Consider the following 12,969-nt stretch of genomic DNA (forward strand, 5'->3'; position numbering starts at 1 on the left):
TGGATGGATGTGAAAAAGCTCTTCGGCACTGCGACTGGTATCGTCTGGAAGACGAAGAAAAATTTAGGGAGTAGGGTCATCTTCACCGCGTTGACGCGGCCTAGCCACGATATGTAGTAGGTGTTCCAGGCCTGAAGTTCGGCCTGCGCAGTTTTGAGAAGTGGTAGGTAGTTGTGGTGGTAGAGATCCGCTGGGTTCGGTGTGAGCCATACCCCTAGGTATCTCATCTTGGTGGCGCACCAGCGGAAGGGAAAGCGGCGTCTGAGTGTCTGCGTTTGGGTGTGTCTAACATTAAGGTTTAAGATTTCCGATTTGCTGTAGTTGATGCATAAGTTGGAGACGTTGCCGTATGTTTCGAATTCAGTCATGATCGTGTGTAGCGTTGTAGCCGGTTGTTGTACAATGAAAAGCAGGTCATCTGCATATGCCAGGACTTTGTGGTGTGATCGGCCTATACTGAGTCCACGGATCGCCTCGTTGCCTCTGATGTTGTTAAGGAATGGCTCCAGGGTTAGTGCAAAGAGCAGGGGGGATAAGGGGCACCCTTGGCGTGTTCCGTTGCGGATGTGGAACGGGTCTGTGAGGGCCCCGTTGATGCGGAGTCTAGCCGTCGGTGCACTGTAGAGCGCCTCTACCCATTGTATGTATTTGGGGCCGATGCCCAGGCCCCGGAGGGTTTCGAAGAGGAATTCCCAGTCCACCCTGTCAAAAGCCTTTTTGGCGTCCGTGGAGAGGATCAGGGTCTGTTGGTCAGATTGCGCCACTACGGAAATCAGGTTCAGTGCCTGTATGGTGTTGTCTCGGACCTCTCTTCCAGGGATGAACCCCGTCTGATCTGGGTGGACCAGGTCTGGGAGTAGTGGTGCCAAACGGTTGGCCAGCACGCTCGCGAAGAGTTTGACGTCCACATCCAGGACCGATATCGGGGGGTAGCTTTCGCAGGATGTCGGGTCTTTAACCTCTTTCGGGAGGAGGGTAATGTTTGCCGTGAATGGGGTTGAGGGGGTAGCGCCGTCTAGAATTGAGTTCAGAGCTGAATGTAGTTTCTGCAGGAGGTCTGGTAGGAAGGTTTTATAGTATTGTAGCGGTAGTCCGTCTGGCCCTGGTGCTTTCCCCATCTTTGCTTTTCTGATTGCGTATGCCAGTTCTTCTACTGTTATGGGGGCCTCCAATTCGTCCCGGTTTGGGGTGGTTAATTGTTTCAGTCCGGCTGCATCGAGATATGCACGGATGGCCTCGGTCCTGCGGGGTGCCCCGTTGGCCTGTGGGTCACCTTGTAAATTGTAGAGGTCTTCGTAGTATTGGGTGAACGCCGCTGCGATCTGGTCCGGGAGATGGCACATTTGCTGGTCAGTGTTTTTAATCTTGGGAATATATAGGTGATTCCTGCGCTGTTTCAGTAGGTTTGCTAGGAGTCTGCTGCATTTGTTTCCGTGTTCATATACCAGATGTTGGAATTGTTGGAAGGAGTGTTGGATTGCTCGGTTCAGGTGTTCGGTGAGCTGGGTGCGCTTGAGAAGTAGGTCGCGGTACGTGGAAGGGTCGGTTGACAAATTTGGAACTTTTATTGATCTTAATAGATTTACGAGGAAATTATGTCTTAAAAACTTTTTTAGCACTGTACCCCAGAAGAATATTGATCAAGGGGATGATAATTTTAAGCATAGTCTTTTGAAAAATAAATCATCCTTTTATCCGTTTAATTTTAAAACCGATTCTATTAAACCATTTGAAAGATCATGTCTAAAGGAAATTAAAAAAATTAAACCTCTAAATAAATATCAGAATAATCTTACAAGAGAGGAGAGAGAGGCACTTAAAGATCTACAGAAGGATAAAAGTATTGTGGTTAAACCCGAAGACAAAGGAGGTGGTGTAATTATTTGGGATAAAGAACGCTATAAGGAAGAAATGTATAGACAATTGAAAGATGAAAGCACATATCGAGAGCATAAAAAGAATCCCCTTAAAGATATCACAGAATTATACCAGTCCTTTTTAAAGAAAGGGTTTGATGAAGGAATTCTAAACAAAAAAGAGTTTGAATTCTTGAATGTGAAATTTCCCCAAATTCCTGTCTTTTACATACTTCCCAAGGTACATTAAGACGCAGAGAAACCACCAGGAAGACCTATAGTCTCCGGGATAGGGTCCCTTTTAGCCCCACTTTCCAAATATATAGATCAGTTTTTGCAGGATCCGGTTAAGAAATGCAAAGCGTATCTTAAGAACACCATAAGTCTCCTAAATGTTCTGGAAGATTTTCAGTGGCAAGATAGCTATATTATGGCCATTGCAGATGTCAGTAGTTTATACACCAATATTGATCATGGGAAGGGCTGTGAAGCCGTAAAATATTTTCTTGAAAAGTTTCTTGAAAAGTTTAGTGATCTGTCTGACACTCAAATGAAGTTTGTTATAGAAGGAATTGATTGGATACTTACCAATAATTTATTTTGGTTCGAGAATAAATTCTATCTACAGATCAAGGGCACGACAATGGGGACCAGATTTGCCCCAAGTTATGCAAATCTCTTCATGTCCTATTGGGAAGATTCTTTCATATATGGGGATGGAGAAATTGGGGCAAATCTGTTCCTCTACAGAAGGTACATCGATGATGTGTTTTTGGTATGGAAAGGTAGTGAGGAGTCTCTTATAACACTCTTTAATAACCTGAATGAAAATAAGTGGAATATTACTCTCACACATGACATCAGCAGACAAAGAGTTAATTTTCTGGATTTAACAATTAATATCGAAAATCAAGATCAAAAATAAAACGTACTTTAAGTCTGTTGATGTCAACAGTTTTATAAATTGTGAAAGTTGCCATTTTAGACCTTGGCTGCAAAATATTCCAAAAGGGCAGATATTAAGAGTTAGAAGGAACTGCTCTGACAATAAAGCGTTCGCACAGCAGGCAGAAAAATTAATGGAACAATTTGAAGAAAAGGGGTACCAAAGTACTTCCCTAGAAAAAACCTTTAACCCCTTAAGGACCAAACTTCTGGAATAAAAGGGAATCATGACATGTCACACATGTCATGTGTCCTTAAGGGGTTAAGGAGATAGAAAAAATTGATAGACAATCACTTTTACAATACAAAAATAAAAATTTGACTCAAAATAAAGAAGATGAGGTACCTTTGATTTTTAATTTTAATACCCAGAATAGGGACTTGAGGAAAATAATTAATAACAACTGGCATATTTTAAGAACAGATGATAAGCTGACAAAATTTATTAAAGATAAACCAAGAATTATTTTTAGGGGGGCCAGGAATCTTAAACAAGTTTTAACTATAAGTTTTTTAGAAGTTGATAAAAAAGAAAATAACTTTTTAAAACAACAAAAAGTTTTTTATTATTGTGTCGAGTGTAAAGGATGTAAAATAAAGAAAAGTACCGGTAGAAGTAAAAAGATCTCCCAATTTATATCTAATACTACTAAAAAAGAATACACCATAAAATCTTTTATAACATGTAATAGTTCCAAAGTTATTTATATGCTTACTTGCACATGCGGATTGCAATACATAGGTAGAACGTCTCGTAGCCTTAAAATCAGAATTAGAGAACACATTTATAATATTAATCGACAATTTTTAAATCATAGTGTCTCCAAACATTTTAAAGAGTGTCACAATAGTGATCAGAGTGATCTAGATTTTATTGCCATTGAGAAAGTTGATATTCATTGGAGAGGGGGGGGATAAAGAAAATCTACTTGATAGAACGGAAATGATGTGGATTTTTAATATGGATACTTTAATGCCACAAGGTCTGAATGTAGCTTTTGAGATTACCCCATACTTATGATTATTTTATAACCTCATTCATGTTTTGATTATATATTAAAATATTTATAAAAGTTTTTATATTAATGTTAGAATTTTAAACGATAATATATATATTTTTTAAGTCATTATTAATTATCTAACTCATAATTTTGGGTTGATCTCAATGTTTGCACTTTATGCATTTTTACCATTTTTTACCTCCTTAAATGTAAAACATTAATGTATGTTTTCATTTCTTCCTCGGCATATAGAAATGTATTTTCTCTCCATAGTATGTATTTTTTATTATTTTTTTCATTCTCCTCATTGTATTAATATATATCCTCAAATTGAGTGTTTTGAGAAGTTTAATGTATTACATTAAAGTATGGGATTATAGAAGGCTATATTATGAATTTTATTTATATGTAGAGCTGTTGCCCCATTTTGACCCTGTAAACTAAATTTTTAAACTGGGCAAAATCCGGACGATAGTAGGTCCCGCCCCTAACACGTACATCACGACGTCAGTATGAAGAGAACGTTGTGACGTCATTATTATGGGACATGGAAGGATGCGACCGGAAATAGAAACCGGCAACCGGAACCAGGAAGTAACTAGAGAAAAGAGCGCCAAAAGACGGCATATAAACGAATAACTACGAAGAAGAAAATAGAACTCTTGAGAAAGGCCACGGGCCGAAACGCGTAGAGTTATTTATGTCCAGAGGACTTTTAATACTTGTATGTTTTTACACTTTTATGTCCAACTACCCTAAGTGTGTCAATAAATTCCTTTATTCATTACCCCCTGCATCCTGGAGTAATTGAAGTATTAAGGAGGAAGGACCGCAGAAGGGAATAAACTTGGAGTCTGAGTGGATTAACGTTGGGCTGATATGCTGTTAGTCTGAGACAGCTTTTTAAGTGGCTCATGACCATGTGAGTTTTCCCAATAGTAGCATTGTATTTATTGTATCGCTACGTTATTACGCTATGTACTTTTTATTTGTGTTTTTAGGTCAACAAGAAAGTTATATGCTATTATAAAATGGTAAAGTTCTATATAGAGTGCTCTCACCATCCACCCCTTTTTTGCAATCTAAGTTACCGTATTTATCGGCGTATAACACGCACCGGCGTATAACACGCACCTCATTTTTAGAAAGAAATTCCAGGAAATTTCCCCCCCTCCCATAGTATTCCCCCCCTCATCCCATATTATCCCACCCTCATCCCATAGTATTCCCCCCTCATCCCATAGTGTTCCCCCCTCATCCCATAGTGTTCCCCCCTCATCCCATAGTGTCCCCCCTCATCCCATAGTATTCTCCCCCCCTTTCCATAGTATTCCCCCCTCCCATAGTATTCTCCCCCCTCCCCTCCCATAGTATTCTCCCCCCCTCCCCTCCCATAGTATTCTCCCCCTACCCTCCCATAGTATTCTCCCCCCTCCCCTCCCATAGTATTCTCCCCCCTTCGCATCCCATGGTATTCCCCCCCTCCCCTCCCATGGTATTCTCCCCCCTCCCCTCCCATGGTATTCTCCCCTTCCCCTCCCATGGTATTCTCCCCCCTCCCCTCCCATGGTATTCTCCCCCCCTCCCCTCCCATGGTATTCTCCCCCCCTCCCATGGTATTCTCCCCCCCTCCCCTCCCATGGTATTCTCCCCCTCCCCTCCCATGGTATTCTCCCCCCCTCCCCTCCCATGGTATTCTCCCCCTCCCCTCCCATGGTATTCTCCCCCCCTCCCCTCCCCTCCCCTCCCATGGTATTCTCCCCCCCTCCCCTCCCCTCCCATGGTATTCTCCCCCCTCCCCTCCCCTCCCATGGTATTCTCCCCCCTCCCCTCCCCTCCCATGGTATTCTCCCCCCCTCCCTTCCCCTCCCATGGTATTCTCCCCCCCTCCCTTCCCCTCCCATGGTATTCTCCCCCCTCCCCTCCCATAGTGTACTTTCCCCCCCTCCCCTCCCATAGTGTACTTTCCCCCCTCCCCTCCCATAGTGTACTTTCCCCCCCTCCCCTCCCATAGTGTACTTTCCCTTGTCCCATAATTACTTACCTGTCCTGAAGCGTGGGCCGGCTTCTCAGCGCGCACCGCGGTACAGGAACTTTAATTTCAGGTTCCGGTTTCCGGCGGGACTGAAAGGAAGTGTGCACACTATAATTACTTACCTGTCCTGAAGCGTGGGCCGGCTTCTCAGCGCGCACCGCGGTACAGGAACTTTAATTTCAGGTTCCGGTTTCCGGCGGGACTGAAAGGAAGTGTGCACACTATTGTGCACACTTCCTTTCAGTCCCGCCGGAAACTGGAACCTGAAATTAAAGTTCCTGTACCGCGGTGCGCGCTGTGAAGCCGGCCCACGCTTCAGGACAGGTAAGTAATTATGGGATATCGGCGTATAACACGCACCCACGATTTTTCCCCTATTTTCAGGGGAAAAAAGTGCGTGTTATACGCCGATAAATACGGTATTCTCTATTCATTGAATTGTCAAAGCAAATTGAGAGAAAACTATTCAGAAGCTATTGTTGAAATTTGGAGGATTACAGGAACACTCCAAGAATCATTACCACTACGCCTCACTGAGAGCACAATGACTGAGAGCGATCAGCTGACTCCCTAGGAACCTCTGGCTCTCTGAAGGCGGGGAGCAGCACATGGTGGTCCCAGGTAAGACAGCAAACCATTTAAAGACAGTTTAATTATTTATAATGACAGGGCAAAATGCTCTCTAGATTTACTATCCAATTAAATTAACCAATCTAACTTAGAATTGATCTGGATACTTTTGGAATTAGAACCCATTGATTTAGCCTTTCCGGCCCGAGAAATACCTGAAATAGCTCAAGAATCACTTAGGAATGAATTCTCAAACTATTCCTGGGCTATTTCCTGAAGCCAAAGTAACCAACAATTCAAAAGTCACTGCCACCTGGTACTTTAATCACATGTTTATTGACAATGAAAAATATATCTTTAATCCGCTGATGTCTCTCCTTCCCTCATGAATATTGTAATAATTACATTAGACTCTGAGTAGTATGTTCCGTGCATTTATCATCATGTAATAATTATATTAGACTCTATGATAAAAACCTCTGTGTACAGTGATTGGCTGAGGCCAGACATGGATAATACCAATCAGGAAGAATGGTCAGACAGTGAAGTACTCAGGCCAGGAGCTTGGGGGCAACATGTAGCCCGTAGTCTCTGTCAGACACATAACATACTAAACACGCAGATACAACTCTCTTTACATTAGATAGCCTCCATGAGATATATAATTCATATTATGCATTTACAACTCTCATTACACCTATTCAGCCACTTTTAGGCATATGCATAAATTATCACATATATAAAGCTTTCATTCTACACATTACATGGAGATCTATAATATAAATATAATTTAACTCATAGACATACATGTGCCATGACACTTTCCCACGCATATACCACAGGCAGGCAGATAAATTGAAAAAGTGTTTGTGTCCAAGTGATTTCATGTAAAAATGTATATTCGAAATGGTATTTATAGTAAATCTACTGCACAGATTGCTTAAAGGAACACTCAGGGCACCATAACAACTTAATCAAAATAAAGTTGTTATGGTGCATGGAGGTCCCTGGCGCTTCTTTACGTAACTTTCTCAAGCAGTTTTTATGAATGGGAAATTAATGATTAGCTTAGCATGTCAGCTGACTGCTCTAAGTCAATTAGTGTTGCTAAGCCAATTAGCCCCCTGGGGCAGTCCATGGCTTCCTCTAGCTGATTTTCCAAAAATGGGTGTGGAAATAGAAAAGTGAGGAACTGCGCCGGAGAGGCAGCTTTGCCCATAAAAGGTAAGAAAGTCCCAGGGACCTGCTGGCTTCATAACAATTTCATTTTGATGAAGTTGTTATGGTGCCCTGACTGGTCCTTTAAGCATTGATAGCACTTACAGCAGTGGTTGCTCTACCCTGTTGTGGTGAAAGGCAAATTATCTTTTGTGGTGAAAAGACAGATTTAGGACTTATTTAAAGGTTTTATATTAAAAGTAACTTCACAAACCATCAAAGTCAACATCTGCATTGCTGAATATACTTCTTGGTTCTCTTATTCCTCTTTCTGAGTCCAATTCTGCAATAACGGAATCAAAATATGCTATTGCATCTGAGATTTCCGAATTTTGATTTTGTCTTGGATTTTCCTTGGTCACCTACACAAACAAATAACACAGAGTTATTGATGCTCATCTATTGGTAAATATTGCAACCTAACAATTGTGTTGACTGGTCAGAAAAGTTCATGAGGATGCTTGCATCAAAATACTCTGTATGTAACACATTGACAAAACACAACACTCAAACACAATCAACAATAAACGAATGCATAGTCACTGCAAGGTTATGGAGGCCCATCAAGCAATATTAACATGAGAATGGGCGATTGACAAAATAATGTATAACTTTCACGGACCAGCACGACCAAATATGTGTGTGTGCGCATGTGTCACGGTATGTTTAAGGGAACCCAAACACACAGACCCTAATCTACAACAGAGTATTACTGGACCTTAAAATGTCAAATGTCAAAGGTAGGATAAAACAGAGTAGGCAAGTCAAATATCAGGAACACTGAGAATAGCAAAAAAACAGGGTCCAGTAACAAGAGATCAAAGTATTATTAAAACACACTATTGGGCTAAACAAGAACCACAACAGGGTGATTGTGTTGAGATTGGCCAGGGTTTAAATATCCATAGCTTTGATTTGATAGGATCACGTCATCTCAGAGAGCCAGAAGATGCGGGTCCAGTGAATAGCCATATTTGGGTCTTTTGTGATTTCGTTCACTCCCGCCGAATCGGCGCTCTGAGTCGCGCCATTCGGATGTAGATGCGAACAAGTGTAAACAGACGCGCATGAGCAGCATGTGGCATCCAACTCGATGTCGGAGTGGTGAAAGTACTCCCCCAAACCATTAAGCATGGCAATATGTTTTGTCCCATACAAATTATACAATTAGTTTTTTTATTTTTTGACTAATGACTTTCAATTGATATCATATGATTCTCATATCTAATCATTAACAAGATAATTAATTAATTACATTAAAAAAAATATTCCAAAACGTATTAATAAACTGCTGTTTTATCCAGGGAGCACTATTGGTTGTCTCCTTTTACTCTTCTTTTTGAGTGTTGAACATACCCCTGACGGAGGAAGTTTACCCCATATCCTATAAGCAGGAATTGTACCGCTGTACGCTCTTCACACTAGAGCTAGCTATAGCTCTAATATATGTGAGTTTATTACCATCTTTTAATCACTTGTTATATTAGACTGGACATATTACACTATGTGGTTTTCTATTTGTTTTATCTTTTCATATGAGTGGATCTGCCTGGGCAAGGACAGCGAGGACATTGTTCCTGACCAAGCACTTTATAGACTATCTGATCTAAGGAAGATCAGTTCAGTTAAGACTCTTTTATTCGGATTACCCTCATATTTTGATTATAATATGTTAAAAGGTCTTTTTGGCGCAGCCCTTATCTCTTTTTTATTCATGTCACTGTATGTGTATCTAAGAGTGTGTGCCTGTCAGTGAGTGTGTGTCAGTGGGTGCCTGTCAGTCAAACTGCTTGTGGTCTTAAACAGGAAGAGGCATGGCCTAGGCAAGAAGGGATGGGGCAAGTTTAGATTGCCAGGGGGGTTGGGAGGGTGCCCAAGTTTCATCATGCCTACGGCAGCACAAATCCAAAATACACCACTGGTCTTGTATCTGGTGGAGGTGGTCTAGTGGGACACTTGCAGGATGGATTTAAGCATTCCCGGTGTCAATCTCTCATGTAATGAGCCAACAGAAAAAAGACATGCCAAACTGTAACACGATAACAGAAAAGAAAAGAGGGCTGCACTCTATAAAAATAATCGTTCTTAAGGATAGTTCCAAAGACACAGTGCTCTAAACTATAAAGTGGCCAAACCTTCAATGCCATTTGTGGATAATTATAGATGGCTTGATAAAGGATTCAGGAGTTCCAGAATAAATTGCCACAAGTGTAAGATATTTCAATAAAGTCTGACAAAAAAGAACACTGAGTGACTGGATGTCTTCTATTATTGTCTACACTGCCACATGATGACAAGAGGAGAGGCAGAGGGTATTGTTGCACAGTGCACAAAGTAAGCTTTAAGTTAAATATTTTATAGATTTAAGTTCCCATTCTCCATTTCTTAGGCACCACATTTTAGAGCAGGCACATGGGAGTAGTAAAAAAAAAAAAAAATTCCATGGACATAGGCCTGGAGTTGTAGCTCCTTTAGCCCCTATGCTGATCTGGCCCTGCCTTTTGTCAGAACATTTTTCTCACCAATAACCAAGTATGACAAGTCCAAGCTTGTTGATATCTTTCCTATTAGTTTCATCAATATAAACCCTTAGGTTTAGGTTTTTCAGGCAATGGATTTATCTCTATTAAGATTTTGGTACATCTATTAACTACAAATATTGAGTCTTTGCAAACATCCACACTCGGTCATCATCCTTGTATAGGCAATCACTACGAGATGTGTCAATATTGGTGGTACTTTTGTATTTGTTTAATGACTCACTAAAGGCTTCAATTGTAAACAACATTATATTATGTTTCTAGTCTAATGAGTTTTAACCCCATGGCTGGGAAATACAACTGGATTGCCAAGTAATATTCAATAAACTGCCAGAATATTACTTTTGGATGGACTACATACCAAAAATTACTTTGCTAACATTTTCTGGCATAGAATATTAATTTTTATGAGGTGCTAACAGCACATTTAACTTTAAGATGTATTTACTACATAACTTATCTTGCGGCTACATCTGAATAAAACATAAACCAATGGTTGTTTTTTTTTTTTTTTTTATGTTTGTTTGTTTTTTCAACTTGGAAAGTAGCATTTGCATTTGTTCTTTATATACAAAATGAATGTGAAATATGTTTTTTTTAAATACTGTTCAATAAAAATAGTTTGAAAAGAAAGTAGCATTTGCATTCCATTAATTATATCCCCGTGTTTATTTGATGCTTTAAAAAAAACACATGCGTTACAGAATATATATATTTATTTATTTATTTCTAACTGATATGTTATAAAAAGATATCTGATAAAACATCAATGTGATATTGCTATCTAGTCTGTGTTGACAGTATGCAAATAAAGTGTCCTTAGACCATCAGAAAAAAGTAGCCCAGATGGTTAAGTTAATAGTTTACTCAATGTTATGTATACGGCAAAAAGTAAATTTTGACTTCTGCTACAGTTTCTTACTTGTTACAGGTGATCTAGTAAATATTTCCAGTCCCTTATCTAACATATTTGCTATATATTAAGTTTAATATAAATTGAAAAATGAAATCAGCTTATATTATAAAAAAAACTCATTACTCATGTTATCATTTTGCATATTAGTGTTTGGCAATGTGTAGCTTGTACATAATAATGAAAACCAATAAATTTCTATTAATGTATTTTACACAGATTCCCCCTGCAGATAGAGATTTAATCAAACACATAATAATACAGGATTACTTTATTGATTAACTGCTCCAGCCAGAGATAATATACCATGCAGATCGATAGAGACTACATGAAAATAGAGTCTATCCATTCCAAGCAAAGAACCTCCAGAGCCCATCATGCTCTTTCATACCTTACAATCTCTAGGCTGTCGCGCTGACGGTTTCTTAACTTCTTCGGAAGATGTAGTAGAGTAAGAAGAATATTCAGAGTTTGTGGTCATAGATCTCAAAGTATGCAGACTAGTTAGATATTTCTTTCTGAGAGCTAACAGATCCTGAAGATACTGCAAAAAATATTGAGTCTTTGCAAACATCCACACTCGGTCATCATCCTTGTATAGGCAATCACCATGAGATGTGTCAATATTGGTGGTACTTTTGTATTTCTTTAATGACTCACTAAAGGCCGGTCTAGCATGACCCACCACGTACATAGATGTACTACGAACCAATCGGACTGGGGAAACTGTACCATTATTTGAAGAGTTTGCTTCAAGAAGATCTCGACTGCAGGAATTCGGATGAAAGACCGAATGAATTTTTCGTAGCATATTATTATACGTTTTGTATTTATACGCTATTTTTCTGAGTAGTTGCACAATGCCTGTCAAAAACTGAAAAATAAAACTGAAAAAATTCCACACAGTAAGGGCATATTTTGGAGGGATTCTTGTTTTGTCTACAAATGTGGCCTCCAAAGTTATTCATTCCTTTGGCCACTTTGTTTTGAAGCAGTGATCCTATAAGCTATAACATTCTGAAGGATGAAAATATCTTTCCATTGAGTTTTGTAAATGTTGCAAAAAATAATAGTTCCTGGACACCATCGTATGAGGCCATCTGTGAGAATGCGAGTTTGGAGGCAAAACTCAGTGATCATTGATACAGTTTGTCAGAGATGGTTTCATGTTTTCTGTACCATGGCAACCGGGAAGGTACATGGCTATCTGATGTCAGCTTATTATTAGGTAAATAGAAGAGTCATGTAACCAGATGGAATGCATACTGGTTAGGAGTTCTATCAGGAAATGCCTCACTTTGCAACTCTTAGGGTTTCAGCAAGTACGTGAAATGTGGTTAAAAATGCATTCAAAACATAATGAGCTCGGTTCTCTTACCGAATAACACTTCCTCTTATGAAGAGTAAACTCTTACTATGCTAAAATAATCTAGCCCATTGTTTTACCCTTACAAGCTTCGTTTAAGGGCAGCAATATATTTAATGCTAGTGTCCTCCTTACAGGAACATCTGCTTTACAGACCCTCTAAATAATAGATTGCTCTTTGAACAAGCTTGGGACTATGTTTTATTCTTCTAAAAACTTAATAAAATAAATGGGGAAACAAATCTAAATACTAGACACTAAATACCGGACAGTCACTGCATGTGGAGTAATTAGCACACACTAATAACTAATCACTTTAAGGAGCACAAGGAAGGAGGATGAGAAGAATTTTTTCATGATACATTGTTACCACTGATTTTAGGATGAATACAGTCTCTTCCTGGAGAGGGTATAATGAAGGCAAGATGATGGGTCATTTTAGCTATTGACATGATCCTTCCTGTACTAGAGTCAAAGCATAGCCTAGATCAGGAGTAGGCAACATTCAAATGTTTTGTACTACAT

At 39.7% G+C, this 12,969-nt stretch overlaps 1 protein-coding gene across 1 annotated transcript in view; it reads right to left on the reverse strand.

Moving 5' to 3' along the window:
• The window catches only part of C1H13orf42 (chromosome 1 C13orf42 homolog), a 29,663-nt gene extending 17,774 nt beyond the window's left edge, over nt 1–11,889 (reverse strand). The window contains exons 1-2 of the mRNA XM_063444843.1: nt 11,470–11,889; nt 7,840–7,987 (exon numbers count right to left, since the gene is read on the reverse strand). Coding sequence (XP_063300913.1) covers nt 7,840–7,987; nt 11,470–11,889 — 568 coding nt within the window. The remainder of the gene's footprint in view (nt 1–7,839; nt 7,988–11,469) is intronic.
• Between the last annotated feature and the right edge of the window lie 1,080 nt (nt 11,890–12,969).

The sequence above is a fragment of the Pelobates fuscus genome, chromosome 1, assembly GCF_036172605.1.
Source record: "Pelobates fuscus isolate aPelFus1 chromosome 1, aPelFus1.pri, whole genome shotgun sequence".
In the NCBI taxonomy this organism is placed as follows: domain Eukaryota; kingdom Metazoa; phylum Chordata; class Amphibia; order Anura; family Pelobatidae; genus Pelobates; species Pelobates fuscus.